We start from the raw sequence: 19,202 nt of genomic DNA, 5'->3' as shown, positions 1-19,202 counted from the left end.
ACAATGTATAGTGAATGCACCGTTTTAATGTAATCCATTAAACAACTCACCCAAAAGATTAATGATTTTACTGAGAACTATGTTCTTCATATATGTCCAGCATATATATAAAATAATCAGGATGATGTTCTTATATAATCAAGGAGACACATTTTTGCAAAACATTTGCTATGTGCAAATCAAAGGTGGACTTTTGTCATCAGATCCAAGTGAAACATTATTGCAAGAGAATGAAATGGCAATTGAAATACATTTTCTTTTAAAAAATCAAAAAATCAAATTACTCTAAAAAATTAGAGTAACTGGGAGTAATGGAGGAATAAAAATAATTAGTGTGTTCAATTGTTATTAAAAGAAGAAGAAGAAATGGCTATAATAAGAATGAAAGTTAATCAAATATTATAACCTGACTCCATGATTCAGACAAAAGCAAAAATACCTTGATGGGGAAGAAATAGTACATGATTACATTAACTTTAAAATATTCAAACCTTGCATCAATATTACATTTACTGGCTAAAATGTGGTGTTATTTATTGTTACCTTTCCTGTGGGAGCTCAAAGTGATAAAGAAGGAGTGCTCCACTCATTTTAACATAATAGAAATATCCCTGTAAGAAAGGTTACAATGAAAAATAATGTGTTCCGTTGTTGAGTGTGGATTTCAACCTTTATCTCCTCAGTTCAACAGCATATGTACTACACTGGTCTCAGTTGTAAATCAGAAATTCTTTTCCTGTTGATTCTTTAAATGCCTCCAGGGAATGCCTAGAGATACACTTACTTGTTAGATTAAATGCTACTTGATGCCTGTCAAATTGGCTTCCCTCTGTTATTTACAATGGCATAATCCTACAACAAATAAAGAAATCAGATTAAGAATGTAGAATAAACAAAATCTAAGAATTTATTCCCTACTTAAAATTATGAGAAATGCTGGCTTTTGAGCATGTGTATGGATGTCAAAATATATTTGGAGCTGTATTATGGTATAGAAAATTGGGGAAGGGTGGATGGCTAGAGAAAGAAATGCAGAATTTATATGAATGAAGGCGTATTTATAAGTAAAGAATTTATAAATAAAAATTAGACATCTGTTTTACATTTGGCCCAATCTTCTATCATCTCCCTCAGTGAGTATTCCTTCCATAATTTCAACATAGTGGGGAGCTCAAAGTACACATGCTATGTTCAGAACCAACCAATTCTGTTGGATTTGAATCCCAAATAACACATGTTGTTGCTGCAGGTGCCTCCATAACTAGGTGGGCAGGCTGAACAAGGTTTCCCCATTTTGTAAGGTGCTTCTCCTATCCAATTGCCCCTGCAAACAAAGAAAAGCAAAGTGCATGAGCAATATTTTCATTTTGGATACTACCCTGGTACATATTATTATTTTCCTTCCTTCCTTCCTTCCTTCCTTCCTTCCTTCCTTCCTTCCTTCCTTCCTTCCTTCCTTCCTTCCTTCCTTCCTTCCTTCCTTCCTTCCTTCCTTCCTTCCTGTCAATATTCAAGTTTTATACTGGTGTAGGCTTTCAGGCTGTTTTCTGTTGAGCAGTGTTGAGCTCCAGGTTTTAGTGATCAGACAACAAATTTTCTGACATTTCATTGGAAACCATGGCTGGCATTTTGACAGCAAATAGATCACATTGCCTCTGAAGATACAAGATATAGTTGCTGGCAAAATGTCAGGAAATCTATTGTCTAGACTACAGTCGCTAAACGCTGATGCTCAACACTGTCCTACAGTTTTCTTGGCAAGAAGACAGCAGTTTGTCATTGCCTTCTTCACAGGACTAAGATAGCATAATTGGCTCAAGATCACCTAGTTGGCTTTATGCCTAAGGTAAGACTAGAACTCAGTCTCTTGTTTTCTACCCTGGTGCCTTAACCACAACACCAAACTGACTCATATGAGATCCTTACAAAGTATACTATTCAGTATGATCTAGGTAAGATGGGTGGTATAGATAGAAATGGAAATGGAAATGGAAGGAAGGAAGCTTTATTTCACCCCCTGCCATTTGTATGAGAATTATTTATTATCAGAGAAGCTCTTCTCCATGATACCTACACCTCACTGTTGAACAGGGTCAATTGTTGGTCATGTTCACCATTGATACAGATTATCAGGATAGCAACTCAAGCAAAAAGCAAACCAGAAAGATTAGAGTTGCTGCTGTCTCTCTGCATTAGGAATAATTAAACATCTTTCCCACTCCTATAGAAGGGATATTTTAACTTCCTCCTCACTGCAGCATATGGCATACGTATTCTGCCATGCCCTCATACTGCCTTGTCTCATCATGTAGTTTAGGCAGTTTAAGTCATCCTGAAGTGTTCCAGTTTTAAGTGTTTTCTTTTTCTCTCAACACCATTTCTGCCATGAATGCAATCTGGCATGCCTTACCAATGATGCAATTGCCAATATGGTCAGTGATTGGGATATACCCAGCTCTGATGGGTCACTTTAGCTTGCAATTACCATGCTTCTTCCCTTCCAGTCATTAATCCTGGAACCCTCCTGGGTCTTTCATGGCCATTTTGGCTTGTGCTGCAAGAGAGACTGGACACAACTGGGAACAGGGCCTGAATAACCTTACTCAGGGCCAACATGGCAAACTTCACTGACATTCAGGCAAGATTAACAGAGGCAGATCCAGAATAGTACATCAATCAGAGGTGCAATGAGCCAGAAACAATAGGCAAATTATGGGCTACTTTGAGTATTATTTGTTGAGTTTATTTTCTGTAGTACAGTAATGTGCAGAGTTTTTAAAGCAGTATTGGGAGTATTCTTAGAAATAAAGAAATTACATTACATGAATTGCTTCTTAAATTATAAGAATTCCCACAAACTGTATCTTTAAATATGAAGGATATTTTAAAGTATATGATATTACAATGATGGTCAAGAGCTTAACCCTTTTCTCTCTGGCCATTTTCAATCCTAAATAATTCATTGCGAATTGGTTTCTTTCCTCATACACTCACATTTTACATGGAGATCCAGATCCAGAGAAGTCTGCATATATGTTGTACCCTTTCTGTTTATACCTCTTCCCTTACCATTTCCCCCACTCAAGAATATCTATCAGTTCTCAGAAGGCACTATGGAGTTCATCAAGAACAGTTCCTTGATACTCTGTGTTCCACATTCTTCTCTCCCCCATATCCTTATTTTAGCCCTTATACTAATCCTAATCTTGCTCTCTATCAATGATGAGTCCTTTTAAAAGTCAGCTTTTCTCAATTTATAACTGAATTGTTGAACGATACCTGTAATTCCTCATAATTATGGAAAGTTGCCATCTAACATATTTGTATGACACTCAAATAGGTTACTTACTTGATGGCATAATTGCACACTAAGTAGACTGCTTGTCGCCATGTGTTTCCCCACACATTTATGTTGGTACAAGTGTGGACAGCACAGCCAATTCTGTTGCTGGAAGCCCACACCATCTGTTCGGAAGACATTAGCACATTTTTGTAAGAGAGTGGTAGATCTAAAAACAGAAGAATTTACCAAAAACAATGTCTTTTACATAATGTGAAAGGCTTATTCAACAATGGTTATTACCATAAATGGAATGTTTACATACTCTGGATGATACTATTTATACCCCTCAGTTACTTTGGGATGGGGAAGCAGTAAGGAAATTGCTATTAAGTGATAACTGATATATAGTATTTCCCATATATCCATGCCTCCCTTAGTGCATTTCAAAAAGCATTTGGCTACCTACTCAGGGCCTAAAAAACAGGACTATATAGATTCTACATTACAGAACTTTGATCTGTCTCAGCTGGACTTTTCCTATGTTCCTTTTACGGTATCAACTAAAGGTTATAGTGCAGTGATGGCTAACCTTTTTGCCATCGCGTGCCAGGAAGGTGGGGGGGGGAGGTTCGCCCACATGTGTCCCCACACCCATAATTCTATGCGGCCCACCCCACAAATGTGCGTGCGACCCCTCTCCCCCCCCACTCCTGGCACGTGATGGCCCAGTAGGCCCGTTTTTCTTTCTCACCTGGCTCCAGAGCCTTTCTATGCATCTGGGGAGGGCGAAAACAGCCTTCCCCAGCTCCTTGGAGGCCCTCTGGAGGCCCGAAATGGCCTGTTTTCCAACCTTTCGTTAGACAGGAAGTGACTTTTTTGCTGTCCCCAGCCTCCATAACCTCTCTAGGAGCTGAGCTGGTGTGCCAGGTGACATGGCTCCACGTGCCATGTCACCTGGCACATGTGCACGTCACCTGGCACACGCGTGCCATAGGTTCACCATCACGGTTATAGTGGATGTTTAAAGGCCAGCCTTCCCCTAGTGGATGTTCTCAGATGTGTTGCACAGCAACTTCCAAAATTTACAATCAATGGCCATGTTGACTGTGGATAATGGGTGTAAGAAAAGACTGGCAAAGACTGATCTCTTTAACCAAAATTTGATAGACCTAATAATTAAAAGTTTCCATAAAGAAAGCACTGATAATGGGGATGAGGGGAGGAAATATTCTTGCTTCCCATGCTTAAAATTATGGAAAGGTGAGATTACCATCTGGTGGATATTTAGCAGCATTTCAGCACATCATTCTATTCTTGGACAAGCAGAAATAGGAAGAAAGGAACTGCTCAAAACATATATGAGTCAAGTGTTGCTGGTACCTTATTTTATTTGTTTGTTTGTTTTTTGTAAAATTTATTGGCTACCCATCTTACATCAGAGTAACTCTGGGCAGCCTACAAACATAAAAAATAAAGAGTATGCACAGCTAAAAAACATATATAAAATACTACAAAAAACCAATACTGTAGCCCAATTAAAAGATGAGGGGAAGCAGGAGCAGGGGGAGAGGTGTAAATAGTAACATGTAGGCCCCTGTCCCCAGATAGAATTTTATCTCCATAGGACTTTAGCATCAGAATATAGTGGAAAATGATATCTTTCCCCCTGCCTCCAAACATTGGAGGCAAACATTGCAAGACAGTTGACAAATCTTTCATTTAAATCTGTATGAACGCTTAATTCTCCAGACAGGAAATACTACTTCAAGACTGCCAACAATTTTAATTTTCACAGTTCCTGCATCATTAACAACTTGATCCTCACATGTTGATGAATAATGTCTTGAAGGACTTTACTCTGCATTTTACCTTGTATGAAGACACCATGGACTACCAATCTTAGCCATAGCCCTTTTGAAACAATTCCATTCATGGAAAAAACGGTAAAAAATTGATCTGTGGAAGGCAACCCTAGCTATTAGGAAAGAATGACTACTGGGGAGGGGGAGGAAATTTTATGAATATTTCCAGTGAAGGGCTCCATGTGCTATAAAGCAAGTGGCATTTGGCACCTACCGTATTTCTTTTATTTTTTTTCTTCTTATGTAAGAAAAACTGAAAGCAATGGATGAATTACTATTCCATTACTATTGTTTACCAAAGAAAAGTGGAAAGCCATGGTAGAAAACTACCAGTGGAAGATGAAATGTCTGTTGCATAAAATTCCACAAACAATATAGGGAGATTACACAATAAAAGACTTTCCTGCATGGACCCTTCAGGAATTATGAAAAAGGAGATCTAATACATTAATTAATGTTGGGGTATTTTACTTATGCTTTAAGAAGGGAAATATTTGCTGATCCACTTTGGAAAACTAAGTAGCTCGAGTCTGAGGACATTTAATATTATCTCAGAATCATAGATATTCCTAGGTAGAAGCTTGTATGTGTTATTTCAGGCCATTCTGTGGGTTTTAGGCACTTTGCTTTCCTCAGGTTTAAATAGTGACAGTCTCAAGTGTTCACAGAGAAAGAAAAATCATGTCTAGAAATGGGAAGAGTAAAACCAGGATTGCCATATGATTGACTGAATAATCTGTGCTACCAGACATAAGAATAAATGAATTATCTGTGAAATAAGTTCATCAAATTGGCCATGTTCTTGAACAGGAGCATAAAATGAATAGTGTTAATGCCCTAAATTAATTTTGGTTATGGATAGATCCTGATACATAGCTAATCAAGGGTCCTGGATAAGGATCCATCCAAAAAGGTATCCATTTTTTCTTAAGAATGTCTAAATGACCATTTCAGTGTGGATGTAAACAGAAATGTCTGAAGTTGTGTTTATAAACATCTGGATGGTTCTTTCTGGCTAGACTGTGATGATTATTCATCCCCTTTAATGTCAACCTGTTGTTCAAACATTTTTCTCTCAGAGTTGAAGGTGTATAATCATATGATTAAAATGTATCTCCTACGTTCCAAATTTTTGTGATCTCTTTAATGGATAAAGGGAACACTTTGAGATTGAATCATTTCAACAGGAAATGATACATTTCAAAAAGAAAAAAACTGGGAAAGTATTGCATCAATGGATCTGCTTTATTTGCTTAAAAAAAGAGAGCAACTTGTAAATCAATGAAAGGAGGAATTACATCTTTGGAAATAAAATCTGTGCAAGAACAGTTTGTTGAGATTACAAACTATGTTTCTGTAATGTGGAATACCCAAAAGTATTTGGCTAATCTGAACCAAATGGATTTTTCTTAATATTAGAAAAACATCCATCCATTCAACTTTGCTTGCATGGTTACAAGCGTTAATATATGCACACACATATAAGGTGAATGAAAGGATCTGTATAACCTAATCTAAATGTCATTTTTTTTACTCCTTAGGCACAATATTGTTCTGTAATGTCTAGTTAATGTTCTGTTGTGTTTTCAGTCTGATGTCAATATGTTAAAGCTGCTCTTGGAAAACCTGGTTTTGAAAAATGACATAGTCAGTTTAAACATAAGTAAAAAATAAATAAATATTTACCTAGCTATAATGGCTGTAGATATAAAATAAATATTTACCTGGGTATAATGGCTGCAAACAGAACCATTACATTTGGAAGGACATCTAGGCTTGCATTCATGGGGATAAGGAAATGTGTAGTGTTGCTTCTCATAATACCAAGATTTTACTAGGTCCATCACTGAATAGTACCTACAGAGGACCATACACAGTGTATGAATTATTCATTTTTTTTCATAAGAGAAGCAAAGGAATCCAATATCCAAATCATTTGACAGGGGAAAATGGCATATGGTGCCATATCCACATCTTTTCTCCCCCAAGAGATCAAATATGGGTATCTCTAGAATCAAATATGGGTTTCTCTAGAATTCACTATTAATATCTGCAATTCCAACACAACTAGACAAATAAACTGGAAAGAATCAGATAGATGGAAGGATTAAAAACCTCTGGGTACCTTCCTCTGCCTCTTTCCTTGGCCCACCCCATTGTCAGGACAACTCAGCTGCCAATCAAGTAGCAGTATTGGACAAGAGTTGTGGTTGGGTGTGGGGAGACAAGATGGCTTCTGGGCAGCTGTGCGACCAGAGGCCTTGCAAAGAAGAGACTGAATAATAGAGCCAAAGCCCAGGAGTGAAAGTAAAGAGGCAAATAAAAGGATAGATGAAAAGAGGCAATAGGAAAAGAGGCTGCAGCTAAGAAAAGTGGGAAGAGAGAGGATTTTATTTCTTTCCCTCAGAATGACATGAGGCAAAAGTTGTTCAAACGGTTTCCCTCAACTGGAACAAAGCTTTGGAAGAAGACAAGAAGAGTCCAGAAGTCCAGCCAGGAACAGACAAGGAGAAACGATGAAGAAAAAGCGAAGAAATTGACAGAAGTACAAAGCAGACATTAAAGAATTTATAGCAACTACTTAAAATAGAAAATAGTTTTATTATTAAGATTCACTTCTACAATGTTGTAGGCATTTATAATTTACAATTTCTTGTTTTATTTGTTAGCTTTCCTTTTTAAAAAATAAATCTCTCCCCCCCTCCCCCCTTTGCCCCTCCAAAAAATTAAGAAGGGCAATATGCCACATGTACTATCTTTTGACAAAGAAGAAGAAAAATGGGGAAAATTAAAAAGTCCTTTGCTTAACATAAACACTGAAGAATTCACAAACTGCTTTTCATGAGGCCATGGAAAGGAAAAGGAACAGCTGGAAATGCACACAGGAGTGTGAATACTATAGCCATGCTTCCCACAAAAATAGTCTTAAAGACTGCACTGTGGGTTCTGTGCAGCCACAGCACCTATATGTATACTGAGATCATAAAGAAATGCATAGCCAGAAGACCATACTTGATTTATTTGCTAAGGTTATATAGGACTGAATAGAGGTGGACAATCTTGTTAATCTGATTTGTTTTGGGGTTTTTTAATGAAGCATCTTCTCTGGAATTCTGCAAGAAGTTTGGCTCCATTTGACATCACAAAACACCCAAGCATTGCTGAAAGATACTCCTTACCTGCCAGAGTGTACAGCAAGGTTTTGCCCAATCAATGTCATCAGTTGTGGAGGTCCATGTTCCCATAGGCACCGTTTTGCCCATGCTTCTGCAGATCTGGCTAGCTTTTCATCCCATATCTTTCATGAGAAGTGAGAAAAATAAGAATAATAAAAAAAAGCAACATATAACAGGCAGTTGGCTATCATGTAGATGATTCATCACCCCTGCCTGGAAGACAATGTTAGTATGAGTAAGATTTTTTTCTTCTCTTTTGCAATTTATATTTCTTTGGGTATAACTTGGCAAGGGCAACTATTTTTAGTTGGCTGACCCAGAACTAACTAACTAACTAACTTACTTACTTACTTACTTACTTACTTACTTACTTACTTACTTCCGGAAAATATTGATAATACAAACAATATAGATTTATTTCTGAAGAACCTTGATAAATTAGTGAATCAGGGAAATGCTTGGACTTCATTAAGGCATTTGACAAAGTAGACCACAACTTTCTTCTTGATAAGTTAGAACAATGTGGGATAGAGAGGACCACTACTAGAAGGAGTCACAGGATCCTGCCTGTCTGCCTGCTTACCTACCTACCTACCAGCTACCTACCTACCTGGATGACAAGAGATTTGGATATGGATTGCTTGCTTACATTTTGAATACTAAGCTGAGAATTGCTGGTAGTAGGTTGCCTATCTCTGACTACAGAAGCATCAGCTATAGTACGTAATATAATTCAATTTCAGTTGCTTCATTTCAGGCTGAGGGCAGAAAATTAAAGAGGATTTTAATGTATTTGAATCATCTAGCTAAAATTGAGTATGCCTGGACATCTATTTAGCACAATTTCTTAATGCAAGCAGACTTTATGTTTAAGAGACAATGACCTTTCCTTCTTTTTCCTCCCTAGCCCAAGACTATCCTACCATATTAGAGGTCAACAAAATATTCAATTATTGTCCCCAATATTACCTGAGCATCATGCATATGTTTTTAAATTAATGTGGACCTTTTGTAAGAAGACCAGTTATTCTACCTCCAGCTCATTTCACAGCTATTCCTCATCACTGCTTCCAGACTCATAAATATGTAATCTATGAATCCAGTGCCAGATATTAAAGCATACTCAAACAAAAAGTAGGACATATACTTTCAGATTTGATTAAACTGAATAATCAATGCTTTACCATATTACTTAAAAGTTTCATAAATACTTCTAAGGTTTCTCTAAGGTAAGAATTTTTCAAAAACATAACTCCCAAATGATTACTGAAAAAGATGATATACAGTTCATGTATCTTCAGAAATTTCCCTTGCTACTTAACCAGGGAAAATGCAAGTGTCCTTGCATTTTTCCTTATCTAACACAACTTTTTTACACAAACACAACTTTAAAAAAAAACACCTTAAGTACATTGATGGAGTGCTCACATTTAGAATAGAATAGAATAGAATAGAATAGAATAGAATAGAATAGAATAGAATAGAATAGAATAGAATAGAATAGAATAGAATAGAATGACAGAGTTGGAAGTTCTTGGAAGTTAGAAGACCTTGGAGGTCTTCTAGTCCATCACATCCCCCTGCTCGGGCAGGAAACTCTATAGCATTTCAGACAAATGGTTGTCCAATCTCTTCTTAAAGACTTCCAGTATTGGACCATTCACAACTTCTGGAGGCAAGTTGTTCCACTGATTAATTGTTCTAACTGTCAGGGAATGTCTAAGTTGCTTCTCTCCTTGATTAGTTTTCATCCATTGCTTCTTGTCCTGCCTTCATGTACTTTGGAGAATTGACTCCCTCTTCTTTGTGGCAACCCCTGAGATATTGAAACACGGCTATCATGTCACCCCTAATCCTTCTTTTCATTAAACCAGACATACATAATTCCAGCAACCGTTCTTTATATGTTTTAACCTCCAGTCCCCTAATCATCTTTGTTGCTCTTCTCTGCACTCTTTCTAGAGTGTCAACATCTTTTTTACATTGTGGTGACCAAAACTGGATGTAGTATTCCAAGTGTGGTCTTACCAAGGCATTATAAAGTGGTATTAACACTTCACGTGATCTTGATTCTATCCCTCTGTTAATGCAGCCTATTTGACAAACTGGGTTGCATGCAATTCTCTAAAACCAAAACAAAGCTTTTGTATATTGCATGAACCAGTTACAAAACTTTTTTCTTTCTTCAAAGACCAAGCTGTCACAGCCAGAAACCATGAGATATTTAGGTACATAGAAACATATGGAACTGCTTTCACTGGAACAGTTAAACTTATTCACAATGGGAAGGAAGCTGTTATAATTTTACTACATTATAGGTTGATAAATAAAAGTTGAGAAATGATACTTCACCAAGTATCATCTTCACCAGGTACTGCACTACTGCACCAAGATATATGAGGAATTTTGACAAAATTCTGCATCCACTGTTTCTTAGCAGAGGAATCTTGCCAGAAAAAAAGGGAGATAATTATCCAAGCTACAGTGGAGTATCAGGACACTTGTCTGACAATGAATGTAGTTAACCGGGTGTGTGAGCTTGTATTGACTGTTATATTTTGTTTAGGTTACTAAAATAGTTTGTCCAACTTTAAAAAGAAAGCTTTGGGAAATTGGCAGAACTTTTCCACTACACCTCAAAGGAGCTGTCCACCAAACAATCAATTTACAGTTTATGTTTTCTCAGTGTCAATGTGCTGTTTCCAACCCCAAGTAGCAAGTACAAAAGAAACTTACCATATACTCCATGTTGGCAGCTGGAGGAGAAACCTGTGCCCGTACTTGATTGTGATAGCCCAAAAGGGCATTCATTTCCCTGGAAAAAATGTAACGTTTCCTGCGAAACTTTGATACTCCATGGATAGAAATGTTTCTGGTGTCAGGGCTGCTGGAGGGGTAAAGAAGGTCAGTAGTATTGGGCAGCGTGAAAAAGCTTGATTTCTGTATCATCCAGAAGATTAAGCTACTAAAATAGAACTGCACGCACAAAGGAGTCATTTTAGGATTTGCACACTTTTTCTCTTGAATCAATGTTTGATTTGGTTAATGCAATCAGTTTGGAGACACCTTCTTGCTTCCTCTGCTTTATGAACCTAAAATAATCACAGACAATGTTTAATTTTTCATTTTACTGAAAACAAGGCAAAAGAATGAAATCTGAATTTCACTACACTAAAAACACTTAAAGAGAATAAAGTATAATGTTTGGCTAATTTGAATTAACCAAATGCTTGAAATTAGCTGTGAAATGTCTAGAGGTATTTTGTCAGTTCTGCTTTTGAAGAAGTATTCCCCCCTCTTTGTCTATCCAAGAATGATACGAAATGCTCACATGTGCCTGCTAAAGTGATACTAATTAATAGAATACTTCCAAATCAGTTTACCCTTTGATTTCACAGGTAATAAATTCACTAAGCAAACCTACTACATAAACTGAAATCACAGTAGGCAAAAATGTAAAACAAGAAAAATGTAAAAAGGGAGTTAAGAAAATGCAGAGACTAATTCTTATACATAGGGGAATACAATCAACCTTAGAAAAAAAACTTATATTTTCTGATATTCCCCAAAGAAGCTAGTAAGAGGACATTCCCCAGACTACATACCTTGAAAGCTGTGCCAAGAACAGCTGAGAAATGTTAGTTGCTTCAGCAGCAGTTAACTCAAAAAGTGACCCTTACAAACAACCTACACACAGACACATGTGGCAGACAGATTTAACACAACCAATTCCAAGAAGTCTTTGATGGCAATCTGACACAAAATCTGCATCTGAACTCTCGCCTTGGAGAAAGTTTCAAAGACTGAAAAGTGCTCAACCGAGCAATTTATGACTCTTTCCCTGTGTACACATGGCTTTGTTTGTACCACGTATCACTGCTTCATAAGAGTTATGAGGTTAGGAAAGCTGCAACTGCTATCCCATTAATATATTAACAGTGTAATTCTATACTTGTCTACTTGGAAGAAAACCCTAATTCTACTGAAGGTAGAAATTGGTCAGAAAAACAAGGACAAAACTCATTTTCATCTAGATTTAGAAAGGTAAAGTAGAAATACTCAGGTAAACCATTTCAAACTGAGGGATCTGTGTTCCAGATTCTTAGTTCATGGCATCAGTACTATTTGCCCTTGACTCCAGATTGATAATATTGAGATGAAATAGTCCCACAGCTGGAGCAATTGTATTGATTTTACTTAATCTGTGCAAAAAATTACCTGTATCAATATCTCCATATCACTGGGTTTACCTAAAACATTTCTCTGTGTCTTAGTATGCTCTGTGAATCAAGCCAATATAGTTTATAAATGATGTTTATAGCTTAACATCTTTTGGAACCGTACCGATAATTTTGAAGAAGATGGATGCTGTAGTTTCAATCTATGATTATCGAAGCTGATTAATATTTTGCATATTATCTGAAATGAACTGACTCTGATTTAATCAACAAACCTTCTCTAAAGCTAGAGTCCAACTTTGAATGAATTTTAGGATTTTTTAAATCCATCAGATGCCTTCAAATTCCTTAAGTGACCTTGTAGGTAAACCTCAGAGCCACCCATTCCAGGAGGGCTTGGGTCACTTGAATCAAGGCCTCTGGAAGGATGAGACTCAGAGTCCTCTGAGTCCTTCGGGAGTAGGGCGGTATACAAATTCAATAAATAATAAAATAAATAAATAATGTAGTAAGAATCTTTGGCTGGCTTTGCTGAGGTAAGCCCCAGTAGCAGCCCCAATCCATGTTTGGTAAGATTCACTGCTTGTCTTCCTCCACTGGTATCTCTTTACCTATTTCTTCCCCCTCCTTTGTAAGGGGAGTTTGGGGAGCCCTGTAGGAGGAGATGCCATTTGGGTGCAATCTGATCCAGAATCCCAGTTTCCCTCTCATTCCAAGCAGCCACCAGGGCGTTGTTCAGACCATGCAGCAGATCCTCAGCAACAGCCCCAAATTTACTCAGGACTCAACTGGATCCATCAGCTACCTAGTGTGGATTGATCTAATAGATCCAGCCTCCATACAGTGGAAGGCAGCACCAGAGACCTGACAAGTGATCTGACAATGACAGGGGAGAAACAGAAATCTCCCCCGGTATCAGATTATACTTGATCTGAGAATAAAACCAGGTCAGGCATATAACTACTATTTTCTGTAGTGCCCTGGTTGACCTGGACAGGCATATAGTTGTCGTGGTGGCCATGAGCTACTGCATAACCAGATAAAGCAGGTTTCCCATACGTTTGGGAAGCAACTTGGCAACAGAATCAAGGAACTTGGGCAAAGAGGATGCTACAGAGCAGGAGGCTGGTACAGTATCAAAAGTCCAAACTGAATCCTAGAGCCTAAGTTAACAAACAGCCATTTATTTCAAATGACAAATACCATCTCTCCACCCTTTCCTGATGTAACAGTCAGGCAAATGAGTGAGGACCCTATCCTCTTGAGCCAAGCCAGGTTTCAATAAGGTATGCCACATCAGCAATCTCACCTGTGATCAGACCTGGTGGCCTTATTACAAACTGACCTGATGCTGATTAACTTCACAAGATTTTATCTTTGTCAAAATATTGAAAATGTTTCTTGCAGAATCAGTGTTAGTATTTCCATTCATAAAGCTTATTTTTATGTAGAATTATTTATTCATTAAATCAATAAGGTGACTTTTAAATTACAGTTTAAATAATCATTTTTATGTTCCATTGGACACAATTAAATTTATTAATACAGGTAGCCCTTGACTTACAACCACAATTGAGCCCAAAATTTCTGGTGTTAAATGAGACATTTGTTAAGTGAGCTTTACCCCATTATACGACCTTTCTTGCCACAGTTGTTAAGTGAATTACTGCAGTTGATAAGTTAGTAGTTGTGACTTTGCTTGTTAGAAGGTTGCAAAAGGTAATCACATGACTTTGGGGCACAGCAACAGTCATAAATACGAACCAGTTGCCAAGCATCTGAATTTTAATCACATGATCATGGGGATGTTCCAAAGGTCATAACTGTGAAAAACAATCGTAAGTCACTTTTTTCAGTGCCATTGTAACTTTGAAGAATCATTAAATGAATTGATGTAAGTCGAGGACTACCTGTATGTATCTTGTGAACTCGTTATTATTATTTTTTCTGCCTTAAGCAATTTACTGCTCTTACTGTAGTCCTGACATTCTGGTTTGCCTGAATACATGCACTCACTCTTTCTGTTTTAAAACCAAGACATTTACTCTACATGACTTTTTAAAAAAATGCCAAAATCTTTTGAACTCTGTACTGTAACTAAATTCTACCTATATCATCTTGTATTTTATACATTTTGTAGAACTTTTAAAATCAGGGGTGTCAAACTCATGTCATCACGTGACGCATCATGACTTTTCCCCCCTTCGCTAAACCGGGCGTGGGTGTGGTCAATGTATGATGCATTTGGACCGCGGCTGCGAGTTTGACACCCCTGTTTTAAATAATTCACAAGCATCCAGGAAGAGCAGTATTTATATTTATATTTATTTTTATTTTATTTCGAATTTATATACCGCACCTTCTCCCGAGGGACTCAGGGCAATGTACAGCCAGATAAAAACATACAATACAAACATTAAAAGCAATTAAAAAGATATATATTAATTTGGCCCCAATTTAAAATAACAAACCAATTAAATTTTTTTAAAAAAAATATATATTAAGCCAGCCCGGCTTGCTGAAAAAAGAAAGTTTCAAGGGCACGGCGGAAGGCACCGAGATCTTGGATTCTCCTTATCTCTATATTATGATTTATCTCCTCTATTAGGAGAAGGCTAATAGAAGTTCAGGCAGGGGGGTGGGGGTGCAAGCTACCTGGCTTCTAATCCTATCATGCAACATCCACTTCAATTTCTAAGCATACTTTAGTTTTCATTTGATTGAAATGGGCTGGCCTTTGAGGGGCCCAGTTCTGGCTGTCACTGCTGTAAAGCAGGCTGACTTGAAAAGCATCCTATAATGAAGCTGTGTCTCAGGCACAGTTTGAAAGAGCTCTAATGAGCAACACTCCCCCTCCCCACCCCAGATATGTATTCCAGGAATTGGTAGGTTTTGCATCCCTGATAGATGCCTTATCCTGCAGTCCAGACTGCCCATTTTGCCAAAGCACACGGTATCTGCAGAGAGGACCTTCCAGTGTGCCAAAAAGTACACACAATTAAACTGCTGTCAGCAAAGGAGAAATCCCAACAATTGTCTCTAATGACTAGATAGACAGAGAAAGAGAAAGGGGAGATAAATGTTTGGGCTAACCAAGACCTTTCATACAAATATTAATCCTTCCAATAGTACTTGAAAGGAAAAGCAATTTGGCTTCTAATGTATAAGAGCTGGCAAGATCAGAAAACCATTCCTGCTGAATTGAAGCAAAAAAATTCTCGTCCAACAATCTGCTTTTGGACAGCCTGACAGATGCTTCCAGAAAGCCTATGTGCACCAGGGCATGAAAGCAAATTTATCTTTTCATATTCCTGTAGGAAAAATATAACTTCTAGAATAAATAAATTTCTTTTGCAAAGCATGAGAACAGTATCAGATTAAACTTCAGCGTTCAAATATGTAACCAGGGTAATGTGTGCATTCTTTCATGCCTACAGCCTTAAATTTCTCTGCATTCCTTTGATTTCTGTTGCTATTCTAGTACAGTAAGAAACAGAGTTTGCTTAAAGGCAGGGGCAGGGGCTCCCACAGAGAAGGCCCTGCCCCTGGGTGTCGCCAGCCGACATAACTTGGCCGATGGCACCCTGAGGAGACCCTCTCTGTGGGAGCGAACTGGCCGGTGGGAGGCTATTGGTGGCAGAAGTCGGTCTCGAAAGTACCCAGGTCCTATGCCATGGAGCGCTTAAAAGGTGGTGACCAACACCTTGAATCGCACCCGGAAGACCACTGGGAGCCAGTGCAGCTCACGCAGGAGGGGTGTCACGTGGGCACAACGAGTTGCGCCCATAACCACCTGCGCAGCTGCATTCTGGACCAGTTGGAGCCTCCGAGTGCTCTTCAAGGGGAGCCCCATGTAGAGAGCATTACAATAGTCCAGCCGGGAGGTGACAAGGGCGTGAGTGACTGTGCGCAAGGCGTCCCGGTCCAGAAAGGGCTGCAACCGGTGAATCAGGCGAGCCTGATAAAAGGCCCCCTTGGCCACGGCTGTCATATGCTCTTCTAAAGACAGCCGTGCATCCAGGAGGACACCCAGATTGCAAACCCTCTCTGTGGGGGGCAAAGATTCACCCCCAATAGTCAGCGATGGCACCTGCTGACTATATCGGGACGCCGGAAGCCACAGCCACTCGGTCTTGGAAGGGTTGAGTCTGAGCCTGTTCCTCCCCATCCAGACCCGCACGGCCTCCAGGCAGTGAGACATCACATCAATAATCAGTAATAATTATATTCTGATACAAAATAATCTGATACTGTTCTCAAGCTTTGCAAAAGAAATGTATTTATTCTAGAAATATCTATGAATGTCAGATACTGGCAAAAATAAAGAACATGTTTCTATTGCACTCACATTCCACATTCCATCTGGTTGGCTATTGTCAAAGATGACTAAATATGCCTTTTGTCAGATCTGAGTTGTTTAGCCACATGTGGACAGCCAAAGGTTGCCCATCCAGATGTTTACTCATCAATACAATCCTAATTATATTGCCCAAGTAAATACTTGGAAAGCAGGTATTTTCATATTTTGAAATTTTAAAAAAACCAATTGTATATAGGGATTTCAGCATACTTTAAATCCTATTCAGGACTTTTTAGAACAACAAATTATATTTATAACATAGGAGGACATTAATTGGTACTTGCTGTATATATCACCTAGTAGTACTTTATGTTTTGCCATTTATTTTCTAGGTCTTTCAGTCTAGATTGATGATAGTCATGGTGCATTTGTCAATAAGAGTGGAATGACTAAACCAAAGTCATTTTGGAAGATAGAATGACAAGCCATTTCTATATTGCTGCCAATTCCCAGCAGTTGATCTTGTCTCAACAGAGGCTTTATTTTTATCAACCTTAAATATTTTTTTATTATCCACAACTGGAAAATTTGAGGGGCTTATTTGCAAAGATTTGATGTTTTGCATTATCACATTTTCTTAGATCTAGTGAGACCGTTATTGTAATTTAACTGTGTTTTTTATGTATGTAAAAAAAAAGCATATAAAGAGAAAATGTTTGTGTTCTTCCTTAAAGTCCTATATAGGCAGTATGTACTTTTCTTTATATGAGCTCTCACAACTCAATAAAGCTGTTATTATGTCATGCCCTCACATTGGAGGGTTTGTGACAGGGTGGGTTTCACTTACCTTTGCTACCGGTTTGCTTGCGTGCGCTTGCTTGCTTCACTCGTGCATGCACCACTTCTGCACATGTGCACAGCATATTTGATGACATATGGACATATTTGATGACAGAGCCTCCCGCCACCACTACTACCGGTTCGTCCGAACCGGGGTGAACCGGTAGCAACCCACCACTGGTTTGTGGCACCACCACTCCAGGGTTCGGTCTTTGTGAGGAGTATTGAACTAATTTTGAGTAAACAAAACTTGTAGATGCCAACCTGCAGAGTGACTGCTCTTACCTAGCATTGACAATTGGTGGAAGATTTGTAGAGGAATAAGAAGTCCTTTAAGCAGAACTGTGACTTGAAGGAAAATACTCATTCTTCTTTTTGTGGAAAAAAAAAAAAAACTACAGGCAAACCAGTATCAAGATGATAAGAGAGGTGTTCCTATCTGGTGTGCTATAATGCTATTTTGTAGTTCCACTAGTCTTTGCTTGCAGCCAAATGGTATCTGTATGTGTGTGTGTGTGTGTGTGTGTGTGTGTGTATGTGTGTATGTGTATATATATGTATGTATGTGTTGCATGTATGTATGTATGTATGTATGTATGTATAATGTAACACTTACCCTTGCCATGTCCCTTTTTTATTCTTCATTTGGTCTCTCTTGTAGGCCAATTTGGTCTTTCCAGTAAGCCTTCATGGAGTAATCATTTTAAAAAACTGCCATACTGCAAAGCAAAGTATCATTTTTAGCATTATATTCCCTTTCAAAAAATATAAGTTTTTTGACTTACAGTATATATACTGAGATATTCTTAAAAAATAAAAATGGTGAATACCTAAAACCTAATACTTTATTTAGAAGGTGCTCACATCTTCAACAAAGAATTAAATAACTGAGCACTGAAAGTACAGAATATTTTGGCTATGGAGACTAATGATGAACACCTTCTCCAGATTATCTTCTGGTGTTTTATGATTGGCTATACCCAAAAGAGCAGCCATTTTGTGACAATAGCCATGACATGCCCTTAAAGTTCTGTTATGTTACACCAGGCCTACAGAGTGAGACAATATTTTGTTTCTATGACTTAGATTTGCCCTGTAGCCCTTGCTATGTTTTACAGCTTGATTTTATGCTTATTTGGACCAAATAATCCCAACTTTATTTAGTGGGACTTACTTCTAACAAAGCTTATTTCCAAGAACTTTGACCTGGCTTCCTTTACTGGCAAATTCCATCATGCTTCTGCTGTCTGTGGATTGCAGACATGTCATCATCATCATTCTGTGCCAACCATTGAAGTTGGATTGTTGTCTCTCTTCCTTTTGACATTTGTACTTATCTAGAAAAAAATCCCAAGAATATGTTTTCACATATATGGTTTTGGCTAGTGTTGTTTAATCTTTCAGGTGATTCTTCTTAGCCTCTTCTTACTATCACCCCAAACTCATTGGAAATATAGACAATAGCAATTGAGTTTGTAGGACTTTTGTATTGGTAAGGCCCCTAGAGTATTTGAAAATAATGTCTAACTATTAAGAAAAAGGTATATTAATTTTATTACTATA

The 19,202-nt window shown here is 38.0% G+C and overlaps 1 protein-coding gene across 3 annotated transcripts; it reads right to left on the bottom strand.

Annotated features, from left to right (window-relative positions):
• Nucleotides 1-10: 10 nt before the first annotated feature.
• Nucleotides 11-18,976, bottom strand: R3HDML (R3H domain containing like). 3 transcript variants are annotated; one of them, XM_034413866.3, is made up of 8 exons: nt 18,814-18,976; nt 18,256-18,358; nt 11,058-11,413; nt 8,325-8,443; nt 6,870-7,002; nt 3,350-3,465; nt 1,203-1,324; nt 11-852 (listed from the first exon to the last, which is right to left on the bottom strand). In XM_034413866.3, the coding sequence occupies exons 3-8, from the start codon at nt 11,316-11,318 to the stop codon at nt 833-835; spliced, it is 771 nt and encodes a 256-aa protein (XP_034269757.2). In that variant the 5' UTR covers nt 11,319-11,413; nt 18,256-18,358; nt 18,814-18,976; the 3' UTR covers nt 11-832. The 3 variants fall into 3 exon arrangements, with proteins under 3 accessions (XP_034269757.2, XP_034269756.2, XP_060545621.2); XM_034413865.3 differs by lacking the exons at nt 18,256-18,358; nt 18,814-18,976 and adding an exon at nt 11,927-12,015 and having other exon boundaries at nt 742-852; XM_060689638.2 differs by lacking the exons at nt 11-852; nt 18,256-18,358; nt 18,814-18,976 and adding an exon at nt 11,927-12,015 and having other exon boundaries at nt 1,085-1,324.
• Nucleotides 18,977-19,202: the final 226 nt, after the last annotated feature.

The sequence above is a fragment of the Pantherophis guttatus genome, chromosome 3 (genome assembly GCF_059756535.1).
Source record: "Pantherophis guttatus breed Tessera chromosome 3, ASM5975653v1, whole genome shotgun sequence".
Taxonomy (NCBI): domain Eukaryota; kingdom Metazoa; phylum Chordata; class Lepidosauria; order Squamata; family Colubridae; genus Pantherophis; species Pantherophis guttatus.
The sequence above is the reverse complement of the archived record's forward strand: the minus strand, read 5'-3'. Positions and strand labels throughout refer to the sequence as shown.